Source organism: Podarcis bocagei (assembly GCF_964188305.1).
Source record: "Podarcis bocagei genome assembly, chromosome: 3".
In the NCBI taxonomy this organism is placed as follows: domain Eukaryota; kingdom Metazoa; phylum Chordata; class Lepidosauria; order Squamata; family Lacertidae; genus Podarcis; species Podarcis bocagei.
This window is the reverse complement of record NC_138127.1, coordinates 83,302,903-83,319,988: the sequence shown is the minus strand read 5'-3', so window position 1 is coordinate 83,319,988 and position 17,086 is coordinate 83,302,903. Positions and strand designations below refer to the sequence as shown.

Sequence of the window (17,086 nt, the reverse complement as noted above, 5' to 3'; positions counted from 1 at the left end):
CTGTCTGAGGCGGTTGCCTCACCTTGCCACATGGGTTGGCCGGTCCTGATCCTTGGCATCTCCAGGTAGGGCTGGGAGAGACCCTGTCTCAAATCCTGGAGAGCCATTACCTGCCAGAGTAGACAACACTGAACTTGATGGACCAAAGGTCTGACTCAGTATAAGGTAGCTTCCAGCGGAACTATGAATACCAACACCTAGTCTGGTAACATTTGGGCAGGGCCACCTGGTGGAGCCATAATTCAACCCATAATCTGGCACATAAAAAGGTCAAAAGGCCTGCTTGCTTCTCTAGTGAGCAGCGAGGTGTTTTTGAACGTTTGCAAGCAGAAACCTTCCCCAGCAGGAACCAGGGGAACCAGTGAGCAAGGGCAAAGAATTGCTTGTGCTGAGATTGCAAGTGGGTAGCAAGGAAATTGATTTAAGCAGTCCCACCCCACCAGCAGCATGAGATGCTTAGGTGATGTCACTGTTTGGGCAGAACACTATGAATCATCTTTGTTGCTATATTTATAAAAAGATGCAAAGGGGCACCCTCCTTCTGCAGTGCCAACACACTTCAGCACATCATGGTCTCAACATGCCCAGGACCAAACCCTTCCCAGTGGATTAGCAGATTTCCCCTCCTCCTTGTTGGTGGTTCCTGGTGGTTTCTGCCAGGCAGAGAAAGAGGGATGACCTATCTGCTACAAAGTGATAAACTACTACTAGCAGTGATAAACTACTAAGCTGTACGAAGGCCTTCAAGACTGCTGCTTAGGGTTTATGTGAACACAAAATGTGGTGGTTGATTTGGGGAGGTGGCCAAGGCTTACTTACCTAGGAGTAAGTCCCAACCAATTCAACAGGACTTACTTCCAAGTAGCCATGGGTAGGACTGCACTGTGAATGATCAATTTGTGGTGTGAATTCAGGATCTTTGTTCTTGCAGGCAAATTTCAGAAACTTCCCCATTGTCAACTATTTCTATGGTCTGATTCAGATGCAAAGCTAAAATGGAGCTTGGCGCTACATGAGTGAACCTGCTTAAACTTCATGCTCACGTTTTCCCCTTTTTCAGCGCATGCCAGAGGAGGAGATGGGGAAAATCTGCTTCAAGTGCAAATTGTGGTTAATTTAAACCATGTTGTACTGAATCAAACCATAGTTCCTGATGCTGGATTTTTCCAATAAACCAAAGGTTAAATACCGTATTTTTCGCCCTATAGGACGTACTTTTTCCCCTCCAAAAATGAAGGGGAAATGTGTGTGATTCCTATGGGGCGAATGCAGGCTTTCGCTGAAGCCTGGAGAGTGAGGGGGTCGGTGTGCACTGACCCCTCTCACTCTCCAGGCTTCATGAAGCTATCCGCTAGCCATGGGAGACGCAGCTCTCCCACGGCTAGCGGAGAGCTTGCCTGCACCCAGAAGCTTGGGGCGCGCTGAGCTCAGCACGCCCCAAGCTTCGAGCTTCGCGCAGCGCTCCGCTAGCCGTGGGAGAGCTGCGCGACTTCGCGCAGCTGTCCCACGGCTTGCGGATAGCAGCCTGTTCTGGGGGCTGGGGTCAGGGGAAGCTCGGGCTTCCCCCGCCCCAGCCCCGCACCTGGGGGGGAAATAAATTTTTTTCTTTATTTCCCCCCCAAAAAACTAGGTGCGTCCTATGGGCCGGTGTGTCCTGTGGGGCGAAAAATACGGTAATTACTGTTCCTGGTTTGGATATAATAACAAACCTCAGTCGCTTTAAACCCAATACAGTGGTACCTCGGGTTAAGTACTTAATTCGTTCCGGAGGTCTGTTCTTAACCTGAAACTGTTCTTAACCTGAAGCACCACTTTAGCTAATGGGGCCTCCTGCTGCTGCCACGCCGCTAGAGCACGATTTCTGTTCTCATCCTGAAGCAAAGTTCTTAACCCGAGGTACTATTTCTGGGTTAGTGGAGTCTGTAACCTGAAGCGTATGTAACCTGAAGCATATGTAACCCAAGGTACCACTGTAGTGGGTACGGTATTTCCAATTTCTTCTTATGGTGCACACCTGAAGAAGGGACAGGTAAAGTGCTTGCTCTTAAGACACAAGCAGGCTCATTCATTTTAGCTGCCAAATGTACAAGTTGGTCCCTGTGCTTCTACTGAATAGGGTTGTCAACTTTACTAAAACCATGTTTAAAGTTACAATATGCATTTTAATTGGAAACTCACAACCATCTTATGGAAAAGTGTGCTTTGAGGTACAATTCAAATGGAAACTTGCTAATCAGGTATCAAACTCTTTTGTTCCTATTCCTGGGCAATCCCACCCCCTCCTCCCGTAAAATGTACAAATAGAAATACATTTTAGAAAGCAAGAAAAAATATACTTAAATCTGAGCTTCTTCTTGATACTACCACACCTAATTTTAGATCATGCCAAAGCACCGTAATGTTTTTTTCCCTTTCCAGTTCACATTGTAATACTTTTTTTTTTTTTTTTTAAGGGACTGGGAAAGCAGCAGCAGTTCTGTACCTGAGAGCCAAAGGAAAAACAGCCCTGTCATTTCCAGTATAAATACAGCACATTGCTGAAAGGGCTCAAATGATAAGCAGCTTTCCGGTCTTCCTTGCGTCCTCAAACGAGGTTTGCTCTGATCACTGACTCAGTTGCGTTCCCATGAAGTGCAGAGGAAGGAAACCAGAATACCATGAATTCAGGAAGCTTCTTCTTTCCTGCTCTTGTTCAACCAACCAACTAACTAGCCACACTGGGTATGGCTTACATCTCCCGGTGGCAATGAGAGCGAACAGATTTCAGCAAGTTAGATTACAGCGAACTGGCAGTAAAAGGCACCTGCGGTATGCCCACATTCTACACCTCCCAAGCCTTGCCCCATCCCTCGTTCATCCTAAAATTAACCGTTAAGTTTTGAGGGTGCTGGGTGCCCATCTTAACACCTGAGAGGGACTGTAGGGAAGGAAATGGTCTTTCAGATATTTGAAGCCTATGCAAGAGAACTGAATCAGCCTCCACAGCATTAAATAATTAAACAAATAGTCCAGTAGCACCTTAGAGGCCAACTAAGTTTGTTCTAGGTATAAGCTTTTGTGTGCATGCACACTTCTTCACGAAAACTTATACCTAGAACAAACTTAGTTGGTCTCTAAGGTGCTTTTTTTTTCTTTCCCGACTGCGTGCTACCTACCTGAATCTAGCATTAAATAACGTCAGTTTTGCCTATGGGTACAGGCTGCATCAGTGTAGAAATCAACCAAAGGTTCTCAGACTGCCCATTCCATGGACTCCCCAAGTATTACAAAGGATGAGTTCACACATGTATGTTTGGGCCGCTCTGACTTTGCAACGCCATTGCGCAGGTAAAACAGGCAATTGTTTCATACCAAAAACTTTCAACGAACCTATGTGTACAACCACGAGTCACCGAGAGATATGTCAATGCATATTACACGTGCGCCTGCTGCCTCAATGATATAAAGCTGCCATCAGAATAATCTGAACACCCAATAGTCCCGCCCAGGAGAAATGCATTATTCTACAGCAGAAAAGCACATTATACAATCCTATACACGTCGATTTAGGAGTAAGGCCTGTTGCGTCCAATGGGGCTTAATCCCTAGCTGTAAAACTGTTTAGAATTGTGGTCTTTAAGAAGGAAGTTCTAAGCAAACCATCTTGCTTCAAGCGTTTTGATCTTACCACAAAATGTTTTGTTTGCCTCTAAGGTTTTAGTTTCATTTGGCAGAGCCATGCCATATCACTTGCTCCACGTGCCAATAGAAGCCATGAGCGTTTTACACACCCCTTGGCTACACTTTTCAAAGTTCATTCATTTACAAGTCCACTTTATTCTCAAGACGTTTGAAGTACAGTACTAACGTTTCCCATGGAGCCTGTTTCCCATGTCGTTCTGAGTGTGTTTGTTGGGGGAAGGAATCCTCAACGTTTCTAAAAATTATTTTAAAATATTTTCTTCTTTAGACATGCTTTTTAACAGTTAACGTTTAAAGCGCCAAGATGTGTATATTATTTTTAAAGTTGTTCCCCCCCCCCCCGAGCAGCCCAATCTCAATCAAATGTAAAGCAATCACACAAAGCAAGCCGCTCATTCAGGCCATACATACAGAAGAAGAAGAGTTTGGATTTGATATCCCGCCTTTCACTCCCTTTAAGGAGTCTCAAAGCGGCTAACATTCTCCTTTCCCTTCCTCCCCCACAACAAACACTCTGTGAGGTGAGTGGGGCTGAGAGACTTCAGAGAAGTGTGACTGGCCCAAGGTCACCCAGCAGCTGCAAGTGGAGAAGCGGAGACACAAACCTGGTTCCCCAGATTACGAGACTACCACTCTTAACCACTACACCACACTGGGTCTCAGACTTAATCTGGAAGGTTTCTGACATAAATGACATTAGCAAAAAACTGTCAAAGTAAGCAGTGAAGAAACTGCATTTATTTAACCCAAAATCTAGGAGGAGCGGGGATTAGGCCCAATTAAACCACAGTTATGTGCTAACCCGAATCTACCCAATCCAGAACCCTCATACTGACATTAGCCAAATAGGGAAATGTAGATTGGGGAGATGGGTGATTGAAAATGACTCACTTGCAGCATCATGTATAATGTTCAGCTGGGACCTGGACAAAGGAACTTTAAGTTAAATAATAAAATACCGAACTCTCCTAACCTTGCACCAGAGTTTGGAGAATCCACCTGCCCAGCCCTTTGTTTCAAATTAACTGCAGCCAAGCTTAACCTCAGTTTGTTCCCACCAACAGTCTCCCCCAAACAGTACCCTTGTTGTGGGTGGACCAGGTGTAGACCATTCAGCCCCTTGAATGGGTAACCACTGGAAGCCCTGTTAAAGAGCAGGACATGACTCGACTAACAGTAAGTTGCAACTGCAAGATGTGTCCGACTTTTCCAAGTTAGGAAATACACATTTCAAATGTTTTCAAATACTGTATGAATATTCTGCCTTCACCTCCCTGACCGACACAGCCTCCCCCCTCCCCATTTTTCAAGGCTGAGAGCCTAGCAAAGCCTCAATATGGTCTTGAGATATTTGCCGCAAAGAGTTCAGGCTTCAGTACTCAACACAATGGGAACAAGCTCTCCATTCACTGGTGGGAGTCAGCAGGGAGAAGGGTTTGCCATCCTCAGCAAATTATTTTTATAAACAGCGAATTAAAACCATGAAGGCGCTCTCATTCCAAAGCCCACAAGAGAAAGTTCTGACCCCTCTAGAAGAATCCCGTGGAATGAAAACAAAGAATCCAAGAACATTAAACTCAACACATGACCATACAAAAACACCCACGATGAAAAAGTCACATAACTTTCAAAAGGTGCCTGGCCTAGTCTATTCTATTCCAGGTTTCGCAACAGGTCTGCAACATTTTACTGATAATATTGAAGGAAAGCACGGCTGTTAAAAGTGTGCCAAAATTTGGCCCCCTTTGCAAGATACCTGCAGCCATCCAGGACCTATTTTCCTATGGTGTGCATTGTGAGCATGAATTCTGCAGCCATGTGCATGAGACCAGTGTGGGTACATGGGGTGAAAAAAAATGGGGGGGATCCACATCCCGGAGCAAAATAATCTGATCAGCAGCCCCCAGTTCAAAGGCAGACTGGTACAGTAGGATACCCAAACTAATCAAGGTAACGAAAAGTGCACTGTTTAGAAACAATTGTTACCTGGCCAGAGGATTAATATTTGCACTAAAAATTGCAAAATGGAGGGAAGGCACTTAAAAACAATGTTCTCACACTGCCAACAGTTTTAAACATGCAAAAAGAGTTTATTGTAAAGACAGACTGAAATGTTTGAGGAAACTATGAGTGCCTTTTTCCTTGCTGGGAAACAATGGGTGCAGGGGGAGATGGAGGCACAACTGTTTTTTCTTCTTGATTTATAATTCCCCTTGCCATCACAAAACAGATTTTCATCCAGCATCATTTTCCAGGAAAGTTAGAATCACAGGATGAGAAGAACAGGCTGGTAGATAAACAATGACAGAACACTGCTCACATTACGAGTTCCTCACTTTATCTTACTTTGCTTTGGATGCCGAGTCAGAGAAAAAATGATGTATCTGGGAAAATTGATCCTGGTTAGAATCATGAACTATGAGCCTGGCATGGAAAAGGCAGACAAAATGGAATCCACAAAGACGGATGAGTGAAATTAGTGCAACTCAGTTGGACTTCAAAATACCGCATGATAAGCCAACTTGCTGTCCTCTGCATAAACATCTAGTTGCCACTGTGTTTTTGATGTGGGGGCCTTTTGTAAATGTGACCTTCAATATTTCATACAGATAATTATTTATGGTGTTTTTGTTTCTTCTCAAGCCCTGGAAAATGTCACACTGGTTAGGGAATGGACCTGGTATAAGGAGCTGAGTTCCTGTGGCATTGGACATCTTAAAGGCCCACAGCAGGCTTAAGGATGATTCACATAACCAACCCATGTGAGAAAGGATGTGTGAGGGGGCTCAGCCATGCTACAGCCACACTAACTGTTTTAACGTTACTCCTGATTTGTTTCTGTGCAGATGTAACACTACTGCAAAGTTAAAGCAACCCGTAAAAGAAGGGGGGAATTCACACCGGAAAACACATGAAAGGTCTGCACCAGGCCTTAAAATTTACTGAAAATGTAAAAAACAAACAACACTGTACTTGTTGAGCTCTGTAGCCTGCTTTCATATTACACTAATTTCAACGCATGTGAATAGGCCTCAGCACATTACAGTTCAATGAGCCTGAGGAGATTCAAATGCCACTCATGTCCTTTCAGGAAGAAGTACAAAACCTGTGTCTATCTAGAAACACTAAAATGGCAGCTCGGGATTTCTGCTGTAATCATCCACAGTGACCTAGACTGGAGAAAATCTAGAGCCACTGCTGAACACAACGAGGCATGTTTCTGAGACGACACGAATAGGATTGCAGCGAAGTCAGGTAACACAGCCATATGGTGGATTTTGTCTGTGCAACTAGAGAGCCGTGTAAACATGGCCGTTTGATCTGCAAGTATTATAAACAGGGATCTATATCAGCATCAAGGGATGCATTACACTTGAAAAGCCGACTTAAATTAGCAATCCATGCAAATATCTGTCCTTCAGAGGGCCATAAAGACTGCTTTATAACAGGTAACTATTCAAATTGCAGGTGCTTCAGCTACACCAGACAAGTACTGTACTTCCACCTGCAGACGGCTGGCAATACAGAGAACAGCTGGATGGCCACAAATTTGCTGTTTAACGGGTCTGTAATTAAAGTACCGACTTTTTTGGGGGGGGGAGATAGGAATTGCTCACATTCCTGCCTGATGTTGCTTAAGCCTCCTTATTTATTTATTTAATGTCATTTGTGAATTGCCATGTATGAAGCACTTTGAAGCAATCTTACAATACAATAAAACCACATATAAAACAACTGCATGCATGAAAACAGTCAAAACAATGTTGAATCCAATGCAGACACAGCACTCAGCTACATTGGCAAAGAAAATGAGCCTTATGTGCGTTGTTTATGCTTTCTAACACTGTGACACCAGATGGCACTGCGGAGTTCTGTTTTTGCTTACCCCCTCCCCCTCTGAAAGTCAGCCTAAAATTGCCTCCATATGTAAATCTTATGCAAATTTATGCTACGGACAGGTCCCCAGAGTTTTTTCAGTACAGTGGTACCTCTGGATGCGAACGGAATCCGTTTAGGAGCCCCATTCGCAACATGAGCAGAACGCAACCCGCGTCTGCACGTGACGTCATTCTGAGCGTCTGCACATGCACGAGCGATGAAACCCGGAAATAAATTTTAATGTTCTGTTGGAAGCTGCCCAGAGTGGCTGGGGAAACCCAGCCAGATGGGTGGGGTACAAATAAATTATTATTATTATTATTATTATTATTATTATTATTACCCGTTCTGTTACTTCCGGGGCGCCGCGGGACGCAACCTGAAAAGATTCAACCTGAAGCAAACATAACAAGAGGTATGACTGTACCTAGCAACTCTTCCTGAGATACCCTCCCTGCAAACCATGGTCTCAAAATTGGGAGCAAATGTTAAATTCAGCAGTGGTCAACAGTGCTTACGTCACCTTGTGGTAGGTGAGCCATTGCTGCTGGGTGACGCAGGCAACAGCCAAGTCTGGATAGTACCACTGCACCAGCGCTGTCAATTTGGCATCACCCCGTTTGGCACCTCACCCCACCTGGTAAGCAGCAGCGACTCACCTGCCAGGAGGCCGGGTAAGCCCCTCCACCCCATTGAGCCGTCTGCTATTGGTGACACCTGCAGCAAGGCAGCGGTCTTAACTACGAAAAGTATATAATGAAACAGAGCTTTGGGTACCTTGTGACTTCTTGCTGTAGTCTGGCAACGCTGGGCACGTAGAACATGACCCCAAAGAACAGCAAAGGCTCGCTGGCAAACTTGTCCAGCTGCTTTTTCAGCGGTTTCTCCAATTCCACCCATCGCACTTGCTGGCTCTTGCTGTGAAACCAAAGGCCAAAATAGTGTGTCTGGAGAGGGGGAGGAAGAGTTTGAAAGCAGGTTTATTCGCTGGGCAAGTTTACAAAGAGCAAAACCCCTCTCCCGTTTCCTTCCTCCCATAAATTAAAATCTATGTGTATTAACAGTTACCAAATAATAATAGGTTTCATTTTTAGGAACCTAAGAAGTTGTCTCAGACCAAGTCAGAGCTGCAGAACTATCCAGAGCCGCTAGTACAATGTCTGGCATTGAAACCCCAGGGGGACAATTCTCAGCCCTACCTTAAGATGCCAAGGATTGAACCAGAGGCCTTCCACATGCAAGGTAAATGCTCTACTGCTAACCTACTGCTTCACGCTTCCATCCTATACTAAATGGCAAACTAGTTAGTTCTCCAACTCTGGCCATCCAAGCTTGGGGAATAATTCATGTGACTTTTCACAGTAGCTTAGTGGTGGAATTTCACATGGCATCTGGGCTTGTGAATGAGTTCAAGACATTCTGGGATTCTGGCACCAACATACACCTTGCACTTACGATTTATGGAATCATAGAATCATAGAATCATAGAGTTGGAACAGACCACAAGGGCCATCGAGTCCAACCCCCTGCCAAGCAGGAAACACCATCAGAGCACTCCTGACAATTATGATCAAACAAAGAGTAGGAAACAACTGAATTTTTGCCAGTCCTGAGATCAGAATAAATATAACACTTCCTCATCCTTTGATTAGTCCTAAGGGATCAGGAATAAGCAATTCAAAGTGCTGGTCTGACTTTTAAAGCCCTAAATGGCCTCAGTCCTGTACACCTAAAGGAGTGTCTCCACCCCCATTATCCAGCCCGGACACTGAGGTCCAGTACTGAGGGCCTTCTGGTGGTTCTCTCACTGCGAGAAGTGAGGTTACAGGGAACCAGGCCTTCTCGGTAGTGGCACCTGCCCTGCCTCTCAGCAGATGTCAAGGCAATAAACAACTATTTCACTTTTAAAAGACAACTGAAGGCGGCCCTGTTTAGGGAAGTTTTTAATGTCTGATGCTGTATTGTTTTTAATATTTGGTTGGAAGCCGCCCATAATGGCTGGGGAAACCCAGCCAGATGGGCGGGGTATAAATAATAAATTGTTATTGTTGTTATTATATCCCACCTCCCTCAAATGCAAGTTTCCTCACTCCCCACGCCTTCCCAAATGGCTTGATGTTATAACTGGTTAATGGAAGAACTATAACTCAGAAGTAGAGAAAATGCTTTGCATGCAGAAGCTCCCAGATGGGGGAGAACTCTACTGGAGACCCTGTAGGGATAGATGAACAAATAGTCTGACTTCATATAAAGACAGCTCCCTGCAGCACCATGGACCTCAACCATGGTTAGCTCTAGTCAGAGCAAGCTCATGAACCAAGGTTTGAAGCCAATTTCAGATCCTGGGTTAGGAACAAATAACCGCGTGGTTTGTTTCGTTCCTCTGTGTTGTCAGAGCAAGCACCCGTTTGTCAGATTTCAGTGTGGATTAAAGTGCAGGCTGGTTCAAGTGACTTGCAGTCTGCCAAGACATTTTATGGGCTCCACATGCAGAAGTTGACTGGCCTGGACGAGTACTCTTACTTCAGCACTGGCCGTGGAATAGGATAGCTTCCATCAGTATATACTTGATGGCAGCAGGCTAGTCGACCAGCCTGTGACACACACACTGCTTTGCTCTTCAGTGGGCAGGGAATGGTGTGGAAGCTCAGGAGGAAGGCCTGGAGGGGTTGTCATCACTGCCCCACCCCGCAACTCCTGCTGCCTGAGGCCTAATATTTGGGCCGGCCCTGCTGTTTGCTGGTCCTGCCATGAGCTTTGGAAGCCGCAAGGAAGGTAGAGGCAGAAGGCAGATTCACTGCACTGTCTGAACAAGCAAGTCAACCTCTTTAACTGCCTCTTCTCCAGGTATGGGAAGGACATTTTACAGTCTTGTAACTCCAGTACAGATATACAGAAAATAAAGCTAAGTGTCTGTGGAGCAGAGGGATCAATGTTACCGTCTATGACATCCCGGTTGCTTTAAATATCCTTTCACGACCCTTGAAATCAACCAAAGACACGCTTCACTCTCAAAATATGACGCAAAGCAAGAAAAAGCAACAACGGAATCAGAGTGATGACCATTATTTCACGTATCAGCGTGAATGTGGGTGTCCAGTACTGGTTGTGTTAAAATGAGTGTCCCATGAGTCCAAGCAGTGGGTATGGTTTAAACTTACATCATTTTGAGGCAATACAGTAGAACAGTACAGTAATTAAAAGCAGCTTCTAACAGAAGCAGCTTCCAGTGGGATTTAAAAATAAATAAATAGATGTACTACAGTCAGGAAAAGAGGAATAATTCTTCAGAATAGATTCCAGAAACAATGTTATTTATTTATTTATTTTAAAAGGATTATCTGAAGCTCGTCCAACATTCCAAGCAAAAAAAAATGAGCGAGTGCAAATTTCTCTCCTTGGTGCCTGGCAAGCAAGTGCCAGTTTGCACAGAAAGCTGCCCACTGCGTACAGCTCAAGACAGTTATGTGATGACAGGACCAGAGTGAGTGGGGGAGGAACTGGCCTCGATGGAATGCAGCAGGAGCAGGAATGATTTATCCTGCATTAATGCAACAACAGCAGCAAGAATACTCATCGCAAAACATTGGAAGACCCAAGATTCGCCCACTCTGGAGGAATGGCAGATGCAACTGATAGACTACATGGAATTGGCAGAAATGACTGGCAGAATCCGAGACCTGGGAGAAGAGACAGTGGAAGAGGACTGGAAAAAGTTTAAAGACTATTTACAAAAACATTGTAAACTGTATGAATGTTAAGAAGATGCAGGACAGAAAATAACATGGCTTCAGCAATTTAGTTGAAAGAAGTATGAGAATAAGTGATATATAAGAACAAAGATGAAATTTTGATTAATATTATGTCAAATTTATATATCTAAGTACTTGATAAAAATATTCAAAGTTGGAGACATAATATCTGAAAACTACAAAATAAGAGTCGAAAGAAGGTGATGAATTGCTGTTAATAACTTTATAACTGGGAACGCAGGAAAGGGAGATGTGAGGAAGTCCGAAAGGTTATGGAAATATGAGTTTTTGACACTTGATTATGTTGTATTTTATTCATTCTGTGTTAACCTTTTTGCTTTTTGCTTTTTTTTTTTTTGTTCTATGTTGGTGATGGTATTTTATGTGTCTGGTGATTTATTGTTTAAAACCTTTAATAAATATTTAAAAAAAAAAAAAGATTTATCCTGCATTAAAAGCACATTGCTTCACATCTTGCATTCGCGAGATGTGAATTTTGTCAGTAAAATATGGGGGTGGGAAGGGTGCCTTGTAACTATTTTCCAGTGAAATATAGTGGTACCTTGGTTCTAAAATTTAATCCGTTCCAGAAGTCTGTTCAACTCCAGAAATCATTTGAAAACCAAGGCGCAGCCTCTGATTGGCTGCAGGAGCTTCCTGCACTCAAGCGGAAGCCACATTGGAGGTTCGGATTCCGAAAAACACTGGCAAACCGGAACACATACTTCCAGGGTTGTGGTGTTTGGGAGCCGATTTGTTCGGCCACTAAGCTGTTCAAGAACCAAGGTACCACTGTACAGAAATATTCACGGGAGTGGAACTCTGAACATGTTTGATGCCCTGCCTCAACGTGGAAACATTAACACGAAAAGGAGCCTTTTCGCTTATGGAGAAACAGAATGAAGTTCTCTTTCAGACCATTTAAGAGAGTTAGGACCTGACAGGAAATATCACTGAATCACCATCCAAACCGTAGGTAATGGACTTTTATGTAAGCAGGGTATGTTTGCCAAAGTTCCACTCAGTGATAAGATCAGGCCAGTTCCAAGAATAACATGACTCTAATAAACAGATTCCAAATGACAAACAGCTCGAGCTAAAAATATGCCAAATTGCAAGCGGCAGATGGTCTTTTCCTGGGTTACCCTCACCTCTCGCAATTCCAGCCTCTGAGCCACGGCCTCCAGACATTCCTGCCCGGTGCTCTCCACAGAGAGCGTACACTCAATGACGTTGTTGTCCAACAAGCGGATCCGTGTCATAAAGCAGTTCTTGCTCCGGACATTGTAGCGCCTGGTCCTTCGCAATTTCAACCCAAACGGCATGGCTGCTGGGGCTTCGCCTTCTCACGCTTTAGATCTTCTTAGCAAGAGAGACTTGAATATCGCTGCTTCAGTGGCTGCTCTTCTCCTCCAGGTTTGGGAAAGGTTGCCCATGCCAAAGGCAGATCCCTGCTGGGGGGAAACACACACACATAAATGGAGAAATGAGGTTTATTTGCTTAAGGTTAAGTGGGGCAGAACATTTGCCTTTATGCAAGTAACGGTCATCGCCTTGCAAGAACAGTTAAAACCAGCTTCCTCCTACCCAGACAGAATTATCTTCATGGCCATCGCTGATTTATTAATCACCTTCCAAGCCACCATCTCAAGGCAATTTACATATAATTAAGAACAATTAAACTTGACACAAGCCAGAAATGACAACTTGCTTTGAAGGAGCATGCTCTGTCCCACATGCGCAAACACAACATTCTCCGCAGTAATGGCATTGCAAAGATACACTGTCCTATTTTAACTCTCTGACCGCATCCACACATCATGTTAAGCCGCAAACCAGGGGTCACCAAACTTCTTAGGCTCATGGGCACTTGGGGATTTTGGAACAAGGGCCATGGGCATCACACTCTGTTGTTTTTCTCCCACTTCTCCAAATTAGCCTCCATCCCCAATAGAAAATGTACACACACACACTTTGCATTGCCGAGCAATGCGGTTCAATGTCGGATCCAGTAGACTTAATCTGAGTCTTGCAAAGCAGGCAGAGAGCTGAAGTAGTAAACAAGAGGAGTAAACGAGAGAAGGAGTAAACGAGACATCACACTTCCTTCTTCTGTTCTATGAATAAAATTGTCACCACCCTCACCGCCTCATGAGTAAGGGTTGTGAGTTTCCAGTTAAAATGCATATTGTAACTTTAAACATGGTTTTAGTAAAGTTGACAACCCTATTCAGTAGAAGCACAGGGACCAACTTGTACATTTGGCAGCTAAAATGAATGAGCCTGCTTGTGTCTTAAGAGCAAGCACTTTACCTGTCCCTTCTTCAGGTGTGCACCATAAGAAGAAATTGGAAATACCGTACCCACTACAGTGGTACCTTGGGTTACATATGCTTCAGGTTACATACGCTTCAGGTTACAGACTCCACTAACCCAGAAATAGTACCTCGGGTTAAGAACTTTGCTTCAGGATGAGAACAGAAATTGTGCTCCAGCGGCGTGGCAGCAGTGGGAGGCCCCATTAGCTAAAGTGGTGCTTCAGGTTAAGAACAGTTTCAGGTTAAGAACGGACCTCCGGAACGAATTAAGTATGTAACCAGAGGTACCACTGTACAGCAAATGCTAACCCTGTTCCCTCGTAAACCTGAACTGGAAAACATGGCTCCAAGACTAGCAGCAGCCATGGTTTGCATCTAACTCTAAACCATGATTAACTCTGACATGAAAGGAATTCACTCTGAAGCAGAGAGCAAAAATTGTATTTGCTCCCAAGGACAACTTGTAATTTGCAACCATGGCTTATGAAAAGCCAAGATGTTGTGTTGGATTAAAAGGCATTCCAAGTATTAAATAAGAATTAAGTTTCTTGGAGGAATAAAACCTCAAGTTTTATATGCCTATAGCTAACGAACATTCTGCACTATGCCCAAGACAATAGCTTGATATGAAGTAGTGGGAAGAATGAAAGGAAACTCAACAAAGGTCACAGAGGATAGGGCTATGTTGTGCCTGAGCTCTGCTTTTGTGGACTTTATCTAAACTTATTGTTTAATTAAAATACATTTCCATTCACTAGAACAGTCACACCCTTAGACTAAATTAACTATTTGATACTTTTCTATTAAGATAAATAAATATAACTTCCATTCTTTTCGGCATTCAGAACTCGGGCTGGAAGAGAAAGAAGGAAAACGCAAACTGCAAACACTCTTTACAAAATGTAGAAAGAAAATGGATAAATGAAGGCTGCAATCCTATATATCCATATACCTGGGAGTAAGACTCATTGAACTCAATGGGGCTTACCTTCAAGTAGACATGTATAAAATTGCATGGTCAACACTGAGCAAGGAGGAGTCAAGATATCATTTTGCTCCTATTCAGAACTACAAATTCTTAAAAATAAAGAACGGGGCACTTTTCCTCCTTTGTTCTCTTATGGAATTAAACTCATGTAGCTTATTTATCAGAGAAACCATGAGACATAGTAAACTAGTATTCCAAGAACTTGTTTGATTTCTTGCCATGGAATGTGCTTTACAACTTGTAACACAAAGCAAGTACAATTCGATATAAAGGTTTCTTTTCAAAAAACAAAAAAAAAAAGGTACATAAATTTATCTTAAACAGGCCTGCCCAAAGGCTTTGTGCATCTGTTCACAGTGAAGGCACAAGATGCTATTTTAAAAATGCCGTGAGAAACATTCCCGTGAAACAAGCTGTGCTTGTACAGGATGGAATGTAATACTGATTTTGGTCACCTCCACCAAATAAAACACCCTTCAGATGGTGCCAATCTGTACCTTTAGATCCTGCAAGGGGGAGTGATTTAAAGGGAAAGTGTTGTAAGCATTTTAGACATGCCTTGACTCAGTTACCATATTTTCCGCTCTATAAGACGCACCAGACCACAAGACGCACCTAGTTTTTGGAAGAGGAAAACAAGAAAAAAAATCTTCTGAATCTCAGAAGCCAGAACAGCAAGAGGGATCAATCTGCTGCACAGTGAAAGCAGCAATCCCTCTTGCTGTTCTGGCTTCTGGGATAGCTGCGCAGCCTGCATTCACTCCATAAGACGCACACACATTTCCCCTTACTTTTTAGGAGGGAAAAAGTGAATCTTATAGAGCACAAAATACGGTACTTTCCCACTCCTAGATCAGGGGTGGGAAGGTTGATCAAGATCCACAGGAGCTAGGAAAGCAGGTAGATCTGTGGGTGCTTTGCAGTGGTCGGGAGAGTAAGTATCTGACTCGCAATTCCTCCGCAAAATATATCTCTCTCTCCTGTAAACAAAGCTGATGAAAAGAAAGAAAACTTAGCAGGAAACCTGGAATGATCTTTTCGTGTGAAAGGACTGCAAGCTCAGTTCTGTTGAGGACAGAGAAATCCCTGAGCTGAATGTGTGCTCATACACTCCCTACATCTAAAATCTATGTGGACGCCAGCTCTCTTCAGCCACTATCATGCAGCTGACTTTGACTGGTGGACCCTGAGGTTCTACTAAAACAGGGCTGGGGAACATGTGGTCCTCCAAATGTTGCTATACAGTCGTACCTTGGATCCCGAATGCCTTGTGACTCGAACATTTTGGCTCCCGAACGCCGCAAACCCAGAAGTGAGTGTTCCGGTTTGCGAATGTTCTTTGGAACCCGAACGTCCGATGCAGCCTCCAATTGTGTGCAGGAAGCTCCTGCAGCCAGTCAGAAGCCGTACCTTGGTTGTTGAATGTTTTTGGAAGTCGAATGGACTTCTGGAATGTATTCTGTTCAACAACCAAGGTACGACCGTACTACAAACCTCCCATCATTCCTGGCTGGGGCTGATAAGAGTTGGGAATCCAAAACTGGAGGGCAAAAGGTTTCCGACTCCTGTACTGAAAGAACAAAGTAGATCTTACAGGCCTAAAAAGTTGAGAGTAAAGTCTCCTTAGGAGAATTTTTAAAAAACCTTTCTGGGAACAGTTCCTGAAAGGCAAGTCAGAACCACAAAGCATGCAAAGCTGAAAACTTTCCTTGCTTTAAATTTGAATAGCGTACGAACTCCTTGGTACATGGTGTCATCTGTTAAAGTTTCATTACCAAACGGTTCCCATGGTGTCTGTCTTGCTGCTATCTCAGAACCACATTCTGGATGTAGCAGCTACTAAAATAGTAAGGGATAGCCAGGATTTGGAAGCTGCCTCGAATAAACTTAAAGTAGCTAACATGCACCAGGTAGTTTGCCTGTATTGATTCTCCAGGTTATTCCCTGGCATGCTCTGCCTGCATAATTTTTGTTTGATCTTATCTTGCACTATCTGAAGGAAATGTTAATATAAGACTGACTGACTAGAACAGTAAACCACTCCACGCTGCAATGTTATCTTGCAATTGTATCATAACTTAGCTGGCATGCCAGTCTTGGAGAAGGCTGGCTTATGAATTCCTTGATGTGCAGCGGCAACCTGTTTAAAGTTTCTTTTGCATAGCACAGAATAACAGCAAACAAGTCTCACTAAACTCAGCAAGGTGTATTCCCCTATAAATCTGCACTAGGAGGGCAGCTTTGGTAATGCCTTCCATTGTTTCCAGCAGGACTTTGGGTGACTAATTTTCCGTCGTTCAGGTCAACATGTTAAATGGAAGAATAGCTGGCCCAAAAGTGGAAGCAAGAAGAATTACCAACGGTGGAAGAATGGAGGATGAAATTAATGGACTACGCAGAACTTGACAAACTAACAGGAAGGATCCGAAACTGGCGGGACCAGAAGTTCACCGAAGACTGGAGTAAAT

General features: G+C 43.8%; 1 protein-coding gene across 2 annotated transcripts in view; it reads right to left on the bottom strand.

The window, feature by feature from the left end:
• The window catches only part of PTPN14 (protein tyrosine phosphatase non-receptor type 14), a 125,500-nt gene that overhangs the window by 64,504 nt on the left and 43,910 nt on the right, over positions 1-17,086 (bottom strand). The window contains exons 2-3 of one of the 2 annotated variants that reach the window (XM_081185970.1): positions 12,464-12,766; positions 8,338-8,507 (exon numbers count right to left, since the gene is read on the bottom strand). In XM_081185970.1, the coding sequence (XP_081042096.1) occupies positions 8,338-8,507; positions 12,464-12,637 (344 nt within the window). In that variant the 5' untranslated portion in view covers positions 12,638-12,766. The remainder of the gene's footprint in view (positions 1-8,337; positions 8,508-12,463; positions 12,767-17,086) is intronic. The other variant, XM_081185971.1, reaches the window with a different exon arrangement.